This window comes from Cardiocondyla obscurior, linkage group LG22 (genome assembly GCF_019399895.1).
Source record: "Cardiocondyla obscurior isolate alpha-2009 linkage group LG22, Cobs3.1, whole genome shotgun sequence".
NCBI classification, from domain to species: domain Eukaryota; kingdom Metazoa; phylum Arthropoda; class Insecta; order Hymenoptera; family Formicidae; genus Cardiocondyla; species Cardiocondyla obscurior.
Window position 1 is genome coordinate 1765880 of NC_091885.1, and position 18050 is coordinate 1783929.

Below are 18050 nucleotides of genomic sequence, written 5' to 3' on the forward strand. Positions count from 1 at the left end.
TAACTATATGAATATTATTTGAAAAAAGATTATATTTAAATCCTTTCATGATTAAAAAAAATTGTAAAAAGATTATTCTCATACATGTTTTTGCAATTTATCAAGTAAAATTAAAATTGATAAGAAAATAGATAATAATTATAAGAACGCTTACAAATTAAAAATTTCTGAATTACTAAAGAACGTCACCAAACTATTGACCAGAATCCATCTATTGTGCAATCTTCATTAGTTTTACATAATTTATTGAACGTAGTTTCCGATGAAAAGCCGATGATTTCTCGGTCTTCTTGTATTCTGAATGTAAACGTTGATTCCTGAGTTCCTATAAAATATCTAATAAAAAAGAAAAGAGAAGATTATCTCACAGTCTCACATAATAAATATATATAAAAAATATTTTTGTAAGGTAATACTTTAATTTTAATACCTTATTTAAAATAAAATCATAAACATTCTTACCTGGCATACGAACAAATTATTTGATCGATAATCGCAACTCCACCATCTTTAAATTTACTTATCACGTAATTAGATGGTATATACTTCATAACTTTGTATTGAGATAAATATGACTTAAGTTCTTCAAACTCTGAAAATTATTATTTGAAAGTTATTTAATTTTTTATTTAATTATAACTTTTTTTTTGCATATATACCACGTGGCTCTGCATCTGTTGCAACAAATAATAGGATCAGTCCAAGCTTATCCATTTTTTTTTTTAATTGTGAGGCAGTATCCATTATTGTGGGTACAGATCCTTTGTGAGCACGAATAAAGTCGCGTCTTCTGAGATGAACTGCTAAATATGGTCCACCTTTTGCATTTTGCCGTTTCTGAAATTAAAATTTAAGATTTATTACTATTCCAATTAAAAAAAAAAAAATATATGTTATATCAAATCGAATTCATTAATGCTACTTTTTCGCAATTTATTTTTTCGTTTCGTTCACTTCCACAAAGTGCACGCTTTATAATATCTAATATAACATAAAATAAAAATAATATAATCAACATACCTTCTCTTTGGTCCAATCTGGTGGTCGTTTTGTATTATCATTTACATTTGTGGAATTTAGAAAGGTTTTCCTATAATTTTCTGCGATATCGTACAACTCCGAATTATAACGCATGCTCCGTCTAGCTTTCCAGTATTCTTTAGATCCATATTCATCATGTAAAGCAATTTCCATGCGATCAAACATTATAGATCTGTGCAAAAAATACAAGTAAGAACTTTACAAAAAATACAAGTAAGATCTTTACAAAAAATTAAAATACTCTAAATATTTTACCTGTATCTCTTTGGCATAAGATTTTGAGCAAGATCATATGCCATGCCATGAAACTTGAGACATTTCACATCTCGAGCCGTTATGTTATAATAGCCCCAGAATGAACCAGCATATAAATGATTTTCCAACTTATGATATCGTAAAGAATTAATATTGCAGTCTATCAGTTCATTCTTATCTTCAAATTTACCTGTCTTAAACATTTCCTCATCATTTTGCAGAATGTACAGACAATCAAGTTGCACTTCTTTGCTTCCAAAGGAGTATTCTAAAATCACACTGTTGTTATACAATTAAATAAATCATCAATAAAAAATTCTAAATAGATATATATATATACATTTAAATCAAATAAATATATTTTTCAATATTTTTATAATTTATAAGAAATATAACACACCTTCCATAAATTTGTACATTTCTATAACTGGTATGTACCGTTGCAAACTCTCAATATCAAAGAAAATACTCCAAGGTAGGCGTTCTTGGGATCCTATATTTCTGCTTTGCCAGTGGTATAAATTACCTAAAATAGAAATTAAATGTATGCAATTGTCTATACAAATTACAAAATATATCTATAATTAATATAATTACCCCATGGTGGTAGAACCAATTGCCATTGGAATTCCTTGTCTCTCTCAATCAATCTTTTCAGAAAAACAGCAACACGAATGTATACATCTCTCCTTAGATTAAAACCTTCTGCAGGATTCATATCATAAAGAATGTAACTGTAAAAAAGTGACTTCAAATAATGGCGTTTTTTTTTTTTTGCGGCGACAGCGGCTAGCGTACGTACGTAATCTTAGGCGGCAGAGGCAGATGAGAGAACGGGGAGAAATCAGTCTTCGGCAAACCGGCCGGCGCGGTATATTACATGCGGTACGTGTGAAACTCGACGCACACGACGTTAAAGTCACGTACGCTAGCTGCCGTTGCCATATCTGCCTTTCAGCGTACATTGCACGTAACTTCTAAATTACATTGAGACTGAAAGACTAACATTTTCTAGAGTTAAATATTAGTATAAGTTTCTTACCGTTTTCTTGTGAAAAGGTTCTGATCGGAGTATTCTCTCGAATCCTCGGAACACTGATCAGGCATCTTACAATATCCGAACTCGCTATCACTCGCGACGAGCGTAATAAAAATAGTAATCAGCAGAACTTTGAAAAACATTTTTTCTCACTCATAAATGAGAGCTTTATACATTTTTAATATTTGAGTTATCTTTTTGTTTTTTTTTTAATAAACATGATAGAAGGATGGTGGCGGCCCATAGCAGATTTTCTATAAACTAACAAAATTTAGTTCTGAGAAAGTCGGTTACGAGTCTGCTACTGTCGCTACTGTCTCTTCAACGAGTAGTACGAGCTCTGTGTGTCAACGCGTCATGTGGTCATACATTCAAAGATTTCAGTAGTATAATTGAACGATAAATTAGACATCTTTTTTTTTTTACTTTTGTGTGGGAGGAGGGGGAATTTATTAAATAATAACACGCCAGAGATTACGCAACCCGACTATGACTTGATACTGACCCTCGATGGAAATGAAGTCACTAATTACGTATGAGCAGTAACGAATTTTACGAATCAACGAATGTCGGCACATTTCAGCATTTAGCGTCACATCACACATACATTCCGGTCGGCCAAGTATAGCAATAGTATTGGACACTATTGGATGCTCTTGCGATAGTTTTATGGAGCCCGGTTTTCCACGGTCTTTTTCACACTGCGTAATCTTCGTTTTCGGAATTTTGGTACTATTACTGATTAATAAACCTTACTCGTTAAATTATGTTTTATATATTTAACTTTTATATCTTATCTTTTATTCAAGCATGAAGGAAGATAGTCAACGAACTCGCCGTTGAGAGATCTTGTGATTATGGAAACGGAAGCAGTTGGTTATACTACAAAAATATTTGGTAGTGACTCCAAAATGGATATACTTCGGAGCCAGTGCGAGAAATATATGCTTGAAATAATTTTAGTCGCGATATGGTTGTTAAGTTTTTGGCATTATTATTTAAACTTCCGCCAGGTAGGTTCGCCATAACCTCGAATTTTTATTAATTTATTTTATTAAACGAGATATAAGAATATTTGAAATGCTATAAAATATCTGCCTTTGATAAAATTGAATAAGAAAATGTATTTAACTTAATATTTTCATACAAGTGCAAGTTACTTAATATTTATTATAATTTTTATTCACATGTGTCATTATTGTTGTAGAGAGCTTTACTGCAACGGTTAATTGAGTTGCCAGAATCAATTAAAGGCTTAATGACTAAAGATGTATATGACAAATCCCGTGCATATGCATTACACAGAAATAGCTTTAATATTGTACAGGATGTATACTCCAAGATATATAATACAGTGAGTATATTATAAATTATAATAGTTTTGAATTGACAAAGAAGGTACTTTTTTAAGCAATACTTTGTGAATAATTCATGTTATATAACACATTATTTTTACAGTTAATCCTGGTATCTTTTGGCTATTATCATATGTGGCAATGGAGTCTTCAAATTGCCAAGTACTATGGTATTAATCATGAGAATGAAATGATAATAAGCCTGATATATATATTTATTATGGGTGTAATTTCCTATATATTTAATCTACCACTAATGATATATGACACTTTTGTTGTGGAGCAGAAACATGGCTTTAATAAGCAAGTAAGTTATTCTATGTAGCACATTTGCAATTATTAAGATTTTTTTTTTACCTATTTTTAGATTTATACATTAAATTTTTGAATACAAAAGTCGATACAGTTAATGAATATTAATACTTATTTGCAGACGGCTATGTTTTTTATTAAGGATGAAATTAAGAAATTTATTGTAACTCAAGTTATTACTTTACCTCTGGCATCTGCTATAATTTGGATTGTGCAACACGGTGGCGATAGTTTCTTTTGGTACTTGTGGCTCTTATCTGTAATTGTTTCATTATTTTTGATGCTCCTGTATCCAGAAGTAATCGCGCCGTTATTTGACAAGTATTCACCATTACCTGACGGTGATTTAAAACGAAAAATTGAAGAATTGGCAGCTTCTTTGAAATTTCCTTTGTACAAGTTATTTATAGTTGAAGGCTCCAAAAGATCATCACACAGCAATGCTTATTTATTTGGTTTTTACAAATACAAGAGAATAGTTCTCTTTGATACACTTATCAAGGAGTATTGTAAGAAAGATGGCGATAGCGCTGATAAAGAGTACGGTTGTGACACGGATGAAATATTGGCTGTACTTGCACACGAACTGGGTCATTGGAAACTTAATCATGCTATAAAAGGATTTATACTAAGCCAGGTTATAATTTTAAAGCTATTATATTATCTTAAGCATTTAATTTTATAGCACTAATAATGAAAATATTAATAATACTTTTCAGATAATACTTGTAATCAATTTCATTATGTTTACTTCACTTTTACGATATAAAGCGATGTATAGTGCTTTTGGGTTCGTGGACACTCAGCCCATTATTTTGGGTCTATTTATAGTAACAATGTACATTTTAATACCCATAAATACTGTAAGCAACCATCAATTTTTTATATGTAAAAACTTTTATATTATGCATTAAGTAAAAAAAATCTTTTGTTATTTTTAGGTGCTTAATTTTATCGGTGTGGTAATTAGCCGAAGATATGAATTTCAAGCAGACAATTTTGCTACGAAGTTGGGTCGAGGCGAATCTTTAAAGGCAGCTTTGTTAAAGTTGCAAAAGGACAATTTAGGATATCCTTTATATGACAAATTGTACTCCTCTTGGAATCATTCACATCCACCTATTCTCGAACGATTAGAAGCAATAGATAAAAGCAAATAAGAGAAGTTTTTTTTTTTCATTATACGCGATTTTCATTATTTGTTAACGTAAAATGAAACATCAAATCTGAATTTTATCGATGTAGAAATTAGATAGATAATAATGTTCGCGTTCTCTTATGTCATTTTTATTTTAATGGTTCTATTATTTAGTTGAACGGACCTAAACACAATTCCGAAACAATTATGCTTCCTGTTTATTGTCATAATGTCAGTATGATTCTGATCTTATTAATATCCACCATTTACAGTTTACTCAAATTGAATAAGAAATTTGTAATAGAACTTTTACTATCCTAAAGTATTTTTGTACAATATATATTAATATATTCCAAGCATTTAATATTTATATAGATAAACATTTTTCCAGTATAATAATCTCTTAAGAATTAATACAATATTTTATATTTTTTAAATATTTGTAGAGATTTGTCTCACATTTCAATATTTCGAGAATATTTTAATTTTCAAAGTTTAATTGCTAGATTATTATAGCTTGTAAATATCCTGAACTTGTGCTTTACTTATTATACCGTTAATTATCATTTATAGATAGATTCTCAATGCTATGAAGCAAAAGTTTGACTAACGTTTAGGATATAATAAATATAAATAGAAAATGATATTCCATTTAACATTGCTTTTACAATACTGGGAATATGTACAAATATATCACATTTGTTGATAATTCACCTCTTTATTCTTGTGTTAATAGACATAGTTATTTTTTTTTTTATAATAAATGCTAAAATGTATATTAAACATGTAATGTAAAATTTTCATTAATTCAATTATTCACGGTATGACAATGTCAAGAAAGGAGGTCTCTTCTAATATGTACTTTTTTACACACACATACACACAAATATACACATATTCAATTATATACAAAACTTATATATAAGTATATAATGTATTTATATATGCGTATAAATGTCCAATTATTCAATTATATATGCATATAAGTGTTTAATCTAATTACCCATACATTTGTTAATGTGCAAATGATATATAAATAAAAGGCTCTATTAACATTGCAAATATTTTTTTTTATTGTATTTCGCTGTAAATTACTGAAGATAAAAATAAAAATGTATGTGTGTGTGTGTGCATTAATTTTGCAATATATAAAAAAATAACTACGTAATATATAGTTGCAATAAATCTGTCTCCATCACAGACTAAAATAAACGATAAATTAAAAATTAAGTAAAAATTATCCTTTATGGTTAACGGATTAACTTGTAAAGATAACTACAAATGTATTAAACTTATAAAAGTTTATATAATTTACCGTGATCTGTATTCATGATGTAACTCACAGTCTGAAACAAATAATCTAATAATCATCAATATAATAATTTGAAAATACTCACACACGTGTATTTTTTTATTTATTTTCTGTGATATTACAAAAGTTATCTAAAGCAATCTACTAATACTTACCTGTTACAGTTGCAGTTTTATATTGCCTGTACATAACATTATGTCATACAGAACAATTCACGATGTTCTATAATCTATATGTATATAACGTTAAGGAATAATTTTTAATGAACATTGACCTAGCACACAATTCTTTCAGAAACTTATTGTTATAACATGCTTGTAGTGCAATATTATCTTTAAAAATTTCATATTTTCTTTAAAGTAACAAAAAAATTTTTAATATTTTAAAATGTATATATAAAATATAAATTTGCAGTGTAATTAAAAAAAGATTCTCGTGCAAAAGAAAAAAAAGAAAAAAAAAACATGTGTCTGAAAAAAACAATTTTTTAAATCGAGTTTTAAAAAGAATCCAATTTCAGAGATATTATTAAGCACAAGGAAATACAACATGCCTAAAAGTTCCACATTGCAGTCGGGTAAAAAATTTACAATCCCATTCTAATATGTGTATAAAATCCTAGAATGTAGTGCCGCGCACCACTCCAGGTTTGTTCTCATTAAAAAAATTTTTCAAAATTTATATTTATGAAACTTTACAATGCATTTTTAACGTGTTACATGAATTGAAACCAAATATAACTGTGCATGAAATAAATAACAATATTCCAACTCTTGACAATTTTTGACTTTTATGCGTGTACGCATACTTATTAAAAACTATTTATGATATTTTAACTATAGCAGTTTATAAAGAAACTAAACAGAATAAAAAAAAATATATATATATATATGTATATATACGTATATATATACATATATATAAGATATGTATATAATAAAGTATTAACATTGTTATCTGCACAATACATTTTACAGAATTTTTAATCTTTATATACGTTGTCATCGTATAATCAAGTTATTACGAATATTTGTCAATGAGAATATTATGTGTTGAAAATTATGTTAAGTACAGTATGCTACTAGTGAAAAGAAAGAATATTTTATCAATTTATATTTATGTTCATATTAAGTATACGCTCTTAAATACAGTTAATGATTTTGTTCATGGATTCACATATATCAATATATGATCGTAAAACGAAACTATAGTAAAGTAAGCTCAAAGCAAAGAAATAGACATACATGCGTTCTAACGTGAAAATATTAAACATCGTCATTATACGCGTCAAAATAATGCTATCATATCCTATTTTAACGACTCGTTAGAAAGTCTACTACGATTATCCCTTAACAATCCAGTTTTTTTTTTTTTATTTATTTATTATTAAAGGCGCGAAGTGAACGTTTAATCTTAACATTTCAGAATCAAAGAGTCGGTTCACTTTACGAGTCCAACAACTGGAACACGGACATCAACTTTGGAAGTCGTTCTCTCTTAATATCGTCTCTTAGCCGTAAGCAATTATTCTAATCATTAAAGATACACAATTAATAAAATGGATAGTATATGTATCGACGAGTTTCATCCTGGAGTGGTGGCGGCCAAACAGGCCATTTAAGACCATCTTGCGTCACATTTTTTGACTAACGGTATGTGAAAGAAATTGGGAACAATACCTTGCACTTGTCACTCAGTTTGAGCGCAAGCACGTGTCTTCCATCGCTGCGTCGTGCAATACATGCGTATGTGAACACAGGAACCAAGTTGTTTGTACGTGTGTAGTGTGTGTAATGTGTGTTACATGGAAGCGCGTGTATATGTGAAATTCGTACTTATAATCAAGGAGATTTACTTTAAATCCTTTTATGTGGAATGAGATAAAGCTGTGCCGTTAGCTGATTCGTAAAACAAGTCACTTGATTTATTCGATTGCGTAGAAGTTAAAAGAAGAATAGCTGCCAATTTCACACAACCGATCAGATGTAAAATAAGAAAACGAATATATTTTGAATTGTGTTATGTACATGTCTCTGTAGATGCCTAGAAATATAATTCGTATATTATACACGTGTAGACTTAATCTGTCGTTTTCATTTTATTGTGATTGGGAGTTACGCGCGTATTGGAATAACAAGGCCATGTTTTTTTTTTTATTATCAAAGACGTTATATATAAAATATTTATTCTTTTTCTTTCTTTGATTGAGCAATGGCAATCAGCATATTATATTCATTCACTTGTTCTGCTACGAAAATATAAAAGTATGTACAATTCAATAAATTAATTCCACCAAAGGGGCATGAGATACGACACTCTCGCTGTACAATATCCGATGAACGATTCGAAATTAACTATAAGAAAGTTCTTTTTAATAAAACTATAAAAGTTTGACTGGAGATTGATCTCATATAGATGGCAATGATGGAATTCTTTAAAATGTATCTATGTATACGTTTATATATACACATATATAAAACTCTATCCATTATTTGCGATCGTTATCCAACGAACAAATAAAGAGGAAAAAAGCAGATTATGATAAAGAATTTCGATTAAGAATTGAATCTCGGTATATACCTCTACACGGGTAAACAGGTCCTGTGTTCACTTTATCACAGCAATTATCAAAGTAGATTTCAGTTGGGAAGAAATCTTGATTAAGACTTACACGAGAGTCAACAATTGAATTTTCTGTCGACTGAAAGATACTCAAAACAACTCACTGGACCCAACGGCTTCCCCACCACTCCAGAGTGCGATAATTCTGAGTCTGTAAAATCGAATCGTTTTCACTTTTTCTCTCTCTCTCTTTCGCTCTCTCCCTCTCTCTCTCTCTCTCTCACACACACACATTCTCACACACTCTCGCTCTCTCTCTCTCTCTCTCTCGCGCTGTAACACGACTCTATATACATCGTATTGATTTAAACGATATTTTACACGAATCTGCCTGAAGACTCTCTATACTTTACTTTGGTAATTTTTCCATTATCGATCTTTTCCTTCTCTTCTTTTCTCTCGGTTTATAACGAATCCGCTTGCTGTTCCACAGATTGTTCACTATAATTTTCACTGACGTGCGCTATTTGTTCGATCGATTGTACCACATTTTGTTTCGTTGAATCTTCAGTTGGAATGGGTGCTTGATATTCACACTGTTCTTCTTCATTTCGCTGCTCCAGAACTAAATTGTCGCTGGAGAAACGATCCGCACTAATTTCGAAGGTACTAACCTTTTCATTCTGATAGCTAATCTCGTCGGTGCCCTTATCCTGCAGCATGGTTGCAAATTCATTTTCTCTATCACCATGCATCGTATCCTGTTCCTGAATTGCCGGCTCGTCTTTTTCTTTTTGCACTAGAAGACTCTGTTGATCGACCTCCAAGGATGAAGCGTCAAAGTTATCCTTTGCCTCCTGCTCCGTGCCATCTGATGTCTCTACCTTATTTTCGGTTTCCTCTGACGGCGTCTCGTCCACTTCGTCCGTCGGCGGACTAACATTACCCCATCGAGATTTTCTGTTTCGATTGCGATTCTCTCGCTCGGATATATTTTTAAAGTCCTGTTGCTTCGCTGATTTTTGCTTGTCCCGAGAAAGATTATTTTCACGTTGTCCATGCCCCTCAGATTCCTGTCCAGGCCACGATGCGGGTGGTGGGGCATTACCCTCTGGATTTCTCCATGGACCATCGGGTCCATGCATCGCTGGTGGACCCATCGGACCAAACGGTGATCGAATGTGTGGTCCTGGGCGACCGCGCATATCATCAAATGGTGGTCGGAAGAAAGCATCGGGTTCTCTTGGGTCGAACGGTGGACCTCGAGGTGCGAACGGTGGCCTCATCCCGGGCCTCATACCTCTCGGACCCATACCACGTAAGTGGAACATCAGTGGACCTACAAAAAACACGGCAAAGTGACACATGCACGAAGCGAGAAGTACAATCACATTTGCAACGCGATAATAATAAAACAGATTTTTATTTTCTTTATAAATTATACTATTACGAATTTTTCAATATGTACATCTTAGAATAAAGAAATTATATAAACAAATATCTAAGAATTCATACAGTCTTAAATGTTTATTATTGCATTATGCAATACACGCATATGTGAACACAGGAACTGATATTATACATTCCATACCAAAAAAATAGTAAAAAAAATTTCTGCTGGAATAATGTTTAATTTTTATCTTTTATTTTTTCCTCTTTCTTTCTTTCTTTCTTTTTTTCTTTTTGTTTTAATTAAATTTAAAATATTTAATTATTATGAGGAAGCGGCAGTCTCATAACTGGCGAGTGTCAAGTGTGATTACCTTAAGAATTTAAAGTTTACAATTAAACATCTTTTTTATGTAGAAATTAATTTTTAATACGCATACATATGCATATATGTACGTTTTTTTTAATGTTATAAAATAACATCTAACCTAAAAATTCGATGCCATTATAAAACGGGTGCAAATTAGAAATTATATGTATTGTTGATACTCGCATCACGCGAAATAATTATTTATAAAAATATTCATAAAAAAAAGCTAATTAAATTTTTTTAATGGACTAAAATTCGTTTAAAATTGTGGAATTAAGTTAATCGATGGGTGAAAGTTAAGTTTGCAAAATAATTTTTAACGCATTAAATGCACTTAAGAACATGTTATACAAATAGCATTTTCTACACAAAGCTATTAGAAAATTACTAAAGTAATAAGAAATTTGTATCTTACCAGGTCCTCTGGCTCCACGTGGTCCAAATCCATCAGGTCCAACTGGTCCTCTCGGTCCTTTTGGGCCCATTAAAGGTGGCATTCCAAATACAGGTGCATCCATTGGGCCACCGAAAAAGTCTCTTCTGCGAAGATCGAAATCGGAGCGCTCGTTATGACCCCTGAGATCAAAACCGTCTTGCATTCGTGGATCAAATCCGTCGCGCCTCATCTCGTACTCGAAACGCTCGCGTTCATATTCGTCCACGGGTGGTCTGCGAGCGCGCACTTCAGGTCGCTCGAATTCATCGCGAACCGGACCTAGCCTGCCAGGAGGAAACTCGTCAGGCCGGGGAGGCCCATTGTGGCCTAGTCTGTTCTCGAAGTCCTCTGGGAAGATCCCAGGTTGCATCCTAGTCTCTAGAAAGTCGTCCATCTGTGAAGTCCTCGGTCCACCGCGCGGTGGAGGAAAATTCTGTCGGTCAGGACGATCGGGCGGTAGCCCGCGCTGCGGAAACTCGCGCGCGTCTGGCAGTCCGGGCCGGAAATCTGGTCCTCGTGTAAAGTCTGTCCGATCCGGAGGGATTACTCCAAATTTAGGTAGATCCATCAACGATATTGGCATTTCACCAGGAGGAGGCCGTCGTGCTGCCGTGCTTCCAGGACTTTCTTCAAAATTCCTGTCACTCCGCTCGTTGCTTCGTTCGGTTCGAGTACCACGTACATTTCTGTCCATCCGATCATCTAATGGTAATTTACCGTCCGCTAATTGTCGCAATCGATCTGCTAGACTCGGCTTCCCTTCTTTTTTTGCTGTGCCCTCGCCTTCCGGAACGTTTTGATTTTGTACACTTGATCCTTCGGAGTGTCTGGTGCTTTCCCCCCGATTGTCTCGACTTTCACGGCTGTCCCTGTCGCGTCTGTCGTCCCTTTCTCTGTCGCGACCGTCGCGATTGTCTCTTCGTCTGTCTCGACCACGATCCCGTCCCCTGCCTCTATCTCTCCCACGATCCATTCTGCACTCATTAATATCAATGCGATCTCCACGATCTCGATCACCTCTATCTCTCCTTTCCCTATTCTCACGATCGCGTTCTCGTTCTTTATATTCACGAGACTGATCGTTCTCCAAACGACAGTCGTTTACACCGCTACTCAAATTCATCGCCGCGATCAATTGATCACTGAGATTCGGCTTGTCCTTGGGTAGATTGCTGTTTAAACTTTGCGGCATGGCATCCTCCATTTCTACGTCCATATCATCTGAGTGGTGCTGTTGTTGAGGTAGTTGCATTTGCATTGGTGGCGCCGGGCCGACTCCGTACGGTTGCCGTAGCATTGGCAAATTCGGCATACTCGTCTCCGTTGTAGGCGGCGGTACTCCAATTGGTGGAACATTGTGTGGCATACCTGTAATATTCAGGATCTCGTATCCTGTTTGGCTGTTATTAGCCAACTTTGCTGGGACGGCAAAAGTTATTAAGTATCATCGTGGGTGCAATTAAAATTAAATCTGACAAAATATTATTCCCCATAAAAGATAAAAAAAGTACAAGTATTATTTTAACTCAAATCTCAGTTATTTGCAGCATTAGCAATATTTTATGAGTATTTTACTTTTATTATTAATTGGGGTTAAAAAAAATCATACATACCAGTGGAGTTTGGTTTATCCGAAGGCGCAGCAGGTGCGGGCAGTGGAATTTGCGTCAATAAACTTACGCCAACACCTGCACCAAATGGCGGGTTTACTGGAGGTGTCAACATGGTCTGCATCATGCCGGGTGGTCCTAATAAACTCTGCATGTTAGGTGGTGGTACTCCAATTGGAACATTCGGCATTAATCCATGTGTCATTTGTAGGCCCATGTGGCTAATCATTCCTGTAAAAATTATTAATATTTTTATCTTATAACGTGTTACATTATAAAAATCTGTATTATAAAAAAATTTTAATTTTTTTATAAAGCATGTATAATAATTTATATTAAAAAAATTTTGTAAAATAGCTTGTGTATACAAAATTTAATCTGAACTTCATAAGAAATTTAAGAAATAATAAATGCCATAAACTTACGTGGAACTCCTGGCATCGTAAATGCTGGCGGCATCATTTGTAATTGCGTGTTTGGAGGAGGTAATAACGCAGCCGATGTCGGTGGCCTAATTGGTGGAGGTTGACTAGTGTCGACTAATTGTTGTTGCTGCTGCTGCTGCTGTTGTGAATTAGCCGACGACTGGATGACATTAACAATACCATCCGTTAAAGTAGGAATAGGAGCACCACCAGCATTTACAGCAGCAACCATGGCCTGTTGCTGCAAATGTAATTGTTGTTGCAGGACATCCGCACTTGTTCCAGGATGTTTCAGTTTTCCTATAATATAAAAAAAAAAAGATGTATTTTAAATTTTATTAACTGTAATATATAATAATTAATATGCATATAATACAAATATTATTTGTATAAAAATAAAATTGTTCAAAATATAATTTTAATCTGTTTTACAGTAAGATATCAATTTAAAATTATTAATTTAATTTTAATCTCGCAAGTCGGTTCAAGTTATATATTACTTTAAATTGTATATGTAACTAAATAGAAACTTGCCTTTTAAAAAACTAACACATAATTTGTTCGATATAAATTATAAATACAAAATAAAATATACCTTTTAAATGAGGGGGCAATGTGTCTTCATCTATCATTCCTCCTTCTTCTAATAATTCTAATTCTTGATCCGTAATGTTGGTTAATTTATTCCACGGAATATAACTAACACCTAGCTCTACTTCCCAGTAGTCTTTCCATTCTTTGCCTTTTACTCCTTTACCGGGTGCCCATGCTAACTGTAAAAATAAAATTAAATTAAAATAATAAAAAGTTTTAACTTTACTTAGATATTATATAAAAAAAAGTATACTGCAAAAATTTAATACTTACCGTAATAGCTTTGCCTTGCAGCTTTTGATTTTTTAATTTCGTTAATGCTCGATATGCATCTTGTCTTCTATTCATACATATAAAAGCACAACCTCTTGGGGATATTAAATCAATACTAACAATGTCGCCAAGCTCTCCAAATGTATCAGATAATTCTTCTTGATGTACAAGTTTTGATAAATGTCCTACCCAAAGTGTTGTGCTGCAAACTGCAAAATCACACAAAATCAGTTTATTCTACTTTTCTAATTTATACGAGAAAACCGAGAGGTCAACCACTGGTGAGAATTTTTGTACATGTTTCTGTAAATATATATTGCGGCAGTACAACAATAGAATAGACATTACTACGTGCAACACATTAGAAATACATAGCAACGTGTGGCAATACTTTGCAATACACGATAATAAAATGTACCGTATTGCCAAAAATGGCAACCACTGTACATTTTTTTAAATAATGGTTGACCCCTCGAAAAAAATTAATTAATAATCTGTGTTTTCAGTGTACTTACCACTTAATTTATCTCTAACTATTGGCGGTAAACCGCGTTTACGTCGTTCTCTATCTTTCTCTCGCTCTTCTTCCGTCATCTTTTCTCGACTATCATCACGTTTTCTATCACGACCTCTATCTCTCGAACGAGATCTAATAAAAATATAAAACATTTATTCATAATAATCTTTACGTTTCTATATTTAATAATAGTATATCTTGATTATAAAAACAATTAATTTAATTTATTCTGTTAATTTTATCCTAATTACCTCCTTCGTCTTGACCTGCTTCTTGATCGAGATTTTCTATCTCGATCTCTATCTCGGTCTCTATGTCGTGGAGATCGGGATCGACTATGATGTCGATACCGATCCGGTGATCTACTTTGAGAACTTGTGTTTTCGCAGTTTACAATTTCTACACTGCTGCTATCACGTCTGATACTGTTTCTATAAAAAGTAATTATTAAGAGAAATGTAAAATATACAGATATTTACAAAGTAATATATTCACCCAGAATAATCTTGCGTTTCTTGACGTTCGTCAAGTAAAGGACTCTTTTGATTTTGATGCGTGGACTGATTAATTTGTCTAATATTTGATAAAGATTGTGAACTGTATGATAGAGCCGGCGGATAACCAGGTGGTGGCTGGCTCATATCTTGCATCACATTACTATTCATGTTTGGAGGATAATTTTGTGTACTTGGTTTTAAAATATCTGAAGGTTTTAACTCGCATTCAGCTGCAAATGGAAGATTCTGAAATAAAAGATAAAAATGTATTATATGATAATAATAATATATATATAAAACATTTAAAAAATTACTTGAATAACTTACAGGAACAGTTTGTGCTAAATGCTTATCAAATTCTTCTTCTTGCTGTTTCATTTGTTGCAGCTTGCGCATCTTTTCTTCCATTTCAAGTTGCGAGGAAGTTGCATTGTTTTGCATAGTTTGTTGTAAAGTTTGTAACTGTCGCAAAACCTTCAAATAATATATTAAACAATATACTATATTTTAATACTGTTATTAATTTTTAGTATTTCATAAATACCTCAGGATTTGCTAGCAATAATCCAAGACTTTCTAAGCTGTTCGCTGAAACTGCATTGTGCTGGGCATTGGCTGAAGTAGCAGTGTTTGGAGAACTCGAAACAACAACGTCATCGTCTTCTTCTTCACCGTAATCAAAATCTAACAATTTTTTATCAAACTTGACGGAACTCTTCGATTCATTTGTAGCATCTTTTTTCAAAAGTAATTGTTGTAAATGTTGTAACTGGTCGAAAATAGTAGAATCCATCTGACCGGAATTAGACTGGTTCTGTAAAAAATAATAAAATTTAATAAATTTTTAACAAATGTGTAAATAATATAAATATAAACGATAATATTACCAAAAGTTTATTTGCATTAACTGCTGCTTCCATTTTTGTTTGTGCTAACCATACTGGATCAATTGTTTTTCCGGAAGGAAATAGTTTGGGATCTTTCACAGCATTTTTAATTGCAGAGGGTGGAGTCTTAGTGACAGCACCTACATTACTTAGATTATTTCCAGACGACGCATTTAATGTACCTAAAAATAATAAAATATTTTACAAAAATAAAAATATTTTCTATTTTAAGTTATATATTTATTTATATTTTTTATAAATTTAAAATATTTATGCTAAACTTTATTCTCTACATATGATATTTACCATTGCTATTTACTGCCTGTTCTTTATGTATCGGATGATTTGGATCAGCTAGATCAAATAGTGGTTGAATAACTTCTGGTGGAAAAACTGCATTCTTTTGCCAAAGATTTAAAACACGTATAACTTTGCTTTTATCCTCTTGTGGACACTTTAAAAGATTAAGAAATGTATTTTGCATATTTTTTGCAAATCGTGGAGCAAACACATCTTTTTCCATCCCAAACTGATGTCGGGATTGTCGAACAATTGAATCTATTACATACAATCCTGGTACTTTGTACTCTGGCTTGCACTGAAATAAAATAAGAAAAAATATAAAATTAGATATATGTATGTACATAATGCATTTAAAAAATTTCCAATAGATTAACTTACTTTTTGAATGAATTTTTCCACGCTTTGTACAACATGCTTGTAAAATTTTATTGCTTTGATGGCTCCACGTGTAAGCGAATTCATTTTGGCTTTTGAGATAGGGGGTTTAACATCATAGAGAGCTGAGAGCTATAAAATTTAAATCTTAATTAATTTCATTAAAAAAAAAAAAATATTCTTAGCAAAAATTAGAAAAAGATACTTAAATTTAAGCATAGCTATGTCAAATGCAATACATTTAGACTTAAAATAAGTGGCAATATAGCTCTATGCTTGTTCTGCCCAGCAAAACTAGCAACTAATTCATTAAAACAAAATGTAGTAAGCATAATATAATATTAATATATAAATCGGAACATTAAGTGTGCATGCACACTTAAATTATATTATCTCACACTTAAAAAACTAGCCCAATTAATTCTACAAAAATCATGGTCATTTTAATCGAAACTGGCAAAAGTGCTTATTGAAAACAAGAGCTTATGCCAAGGGAAAGTTAATAGAGAAGGCCCTATGGCAAAAATGATCGTGCAGCTTTCATTGTGATAGCAGTTTTTCTCAAACGAAGCTCGGGCAATCGTGTCCCTTCGGCGAAAAAAAAAAAATCCTTCCGTCGAGATCGAACGCGACAATAGTTGAGAGAACATTCAAGTGGGGGGAGGGGACAAGACGCATCTATTTCTTTAGCCGCGGGCACGCTCGTGCGATTTTCGCGCGAGGTTCGGAACAAGGCGAGGCGGAATGAAGCCAAGCTTGAGGGCGAAGCGCAAAGAGAGGGAGAGCTGCCCCTACGACGGTGACCTCTAAGACGTGCGCGTACGAGCGGAGGAACCTGAGGGTGTTGCTTACCTCCGCGTTGAACGCCTTCACCGCCTCCATCGCGTGGAGCTGGGGAAGAGCCTTCTCGCGTCACGGTCGTTGTAGTTTAATCTCACGCGGGTGCCGACACAGCGTAATACCAGCGTAACGTCCGCGTTATAGATCGCATGTCTTCTTCATCACGCACTGTGTAACCGAGCCATGCCATTCAAGATGGCAGGTCCCAATGTTTCCCGATATGCATCGCGGGCGGCCGACGCGTGACGTCACGCCTGTGGTACCTTCACACCCGGTAGGTTAGGCAAGACGAGGTTTCGAAGATTCGCCGAGACCATCGATTGCCCTCGCAAGTTCCACAGGATCACCGCGGTAAATTGCTTGAATTTCCATAGACCGAACTTAAGTTTTCACAGTTTAAAAAGCATAGAAATGTAATTAAACCCGATGGAAATAATCAACCAGTCAACTGAACGATCGAGCGCGATTGAGTCGGTTATGCTACTAGCTGCACTGAACAAGTGCAACGGTCAACGAATCA

At 33.5% G+C, this 18050-nt stretch overlaps 3 protein-coding genes across 6 annotated transcripts; 1 reads left to right on the forward strand and 2 right to left on the reverse strand.

Annotated features, from left to right (window-relative positions):
* Window positions 1-8: 8 nt before the first annotated feature.
* Window positions 9-2611, reverse strand: O-fut2 (O-fucosyltransferase 2). Its single transcript, XM_070671139.1, has 8 exons — window positions 2339-2611; window positions 1894-2030; window positions 1697-1822; window positions 1297-1564; window positions 1021-1213; window positions 660-837; window positions 463-592; window positions 9-336 (listed from the first exon to the last, which is right to left on the reverse strand). The coding sequence occupies exons 1-8, from the start codon at window positions 2476-2478 to the stop codon at window positions 186-188; spliced, it is 1323 nt and encodes a 440-aa protein (XP_070527240.1). The 5' UTR covers window positions 2479-2611; the 3' UTR covers window positions 9-185.
* A 104-nt stretch (window positions 2612-2715) lies between these two features.
* LOC139111075 (CAAX prenyl protease 1 homolog) lies at window positions 2716-6202 on the forward strand. Its single transcript, XM_070671138.1, has 7 exons — window positions 2716-3064; window positions 3145-3348; window positions 3543-3689; window positions 3794-3997; window positions 4124-4639; window positions 4722-4865; window positions 4944-6202. The coding sequence occupies exons 2-7, from the start codon at window positions 3193-3195 to the stop codon at window positions 5160-5162; spliced, it is 1386 nt and encodes a 461-aa protein (XP_070527239.1). The 5' UTR covers window positions 2716-3064; window positions 3145-3192; the 3' UTR covers window positions 5163-6202.
* Window positions 6203-7117: 915 nt separating this feature from the next.
* Isha (Insulator su(Hw) mRNA adaptor) lies at window positions 7118-18017 on the reverse strand. 4 transcript variants are annotated; one of them, XM_070671121.1, is made up of 15 exons: window positions 17543-18017; window positions 16694-16822; window positions 16319-16610; window positions 16013-16194; window positions 15670-15939; window positions 15453-15599; window positions 15124-15371; window positions 14880-15053; window positions 14627-14760; window positions 14112-14320; window positions 13840-14017; window positions 13245-13544; window positions 12823-13050; window positions 11189-12628; window positions 7118-10353 (listed from the first exon to the last, which is right to left on the reverse strand). In XM_070671121.1, the coding sequence occupies exons 1-15, from the start codon at window positions 17570-17572 to the stop codon at window positions 9479-9481; spliced, it is 4836 nt and encodes a 1611-aa protein (XP_070527222.1). In that variant the 5' UTR covers window positions 17573-18017; the 3' UTR covers window positions 7118-9478. The 4 variants fall into 4 exon arrangements, with proteins under 4 accessions (XP_070527222.1, XP_070527225.1, XP_070527224.1 ...); XM_070671124.1 differs by having other exon boundaries at window positions 11189-12577; window positions 14880-15059; XM_070671123.1 differs by having other exon boundaries at window positions 11189-12601; window positions 14880-15059.
* Between the last annotated feature and the right edge of the window lie 33 nt (window positions 18018-18050).

Excerpts from the sequence above, each read along its gene's own strand:
- LOC139111075 (XM_070671138.1), top strand. The coding sequence starts at position 3,193 with ATGGAAACGGAAGCAGTTGGTTATACTACAAAAATATTTGGTAGTGAC. Across the intron at positions 3,690-3,793 it reads ACTCCAAGATATATAATACA|TTAATCCTGGTATCTTTTGG; the intron begins GTGAGTATATTA and ends TTATTTTTACAG. Across the intron at positions 4,640-4,721 it reads AAGGATTTATACTAAGCCAG|ATAATACTTGTAATCAATTT; the intron begins GTTATAATTTTA and ends AATACTTTTCAG.
- O-fut2 (XM_070671139.1), bottom strand. The coding sequence starts at position 2,478 with ATGTTTTTCAAAGTTCTGCTGATTACTATTTTTATTACGCTCGTCGCG. Across the intron at positions 1,214-1,296 it reads CTTATGCCAAAGAGATACAG|ATCTATAATGTTTGATCGCA; the intron begins GTAAAATATTTA and ends TTTTTTGCACAG. Across the intron at positions 838-1,020 it reads CAGATTGGACCAAAGAGAAG|AAACGGCAAAATGCAAAAGG; the intron begins GTATGTTGATTA and ends TTTTAATTTCAG.
- Isha (XM_070671120.1), bottom strand. The coding sequence starts at position 17,572 with ATGGAGGCGGTGAAGGCGTTCAACGCGGAG. Across the intron at positions 13,051-13,244 it reads TACGATGCCAGGAGTTCCAC|GAATGATTAGCCACATGGGC; the intron begins GTAAGTTTATGG and ends TAATTTTTACAG. Across the intron at positions 10,354-11,188 it reads ACGTGGAGCCAGAGGACCTG|GTCCACTGATGTTCCACTTA; the intron begins GTAAGATACAAA and ends TGTTTTTTGTAG.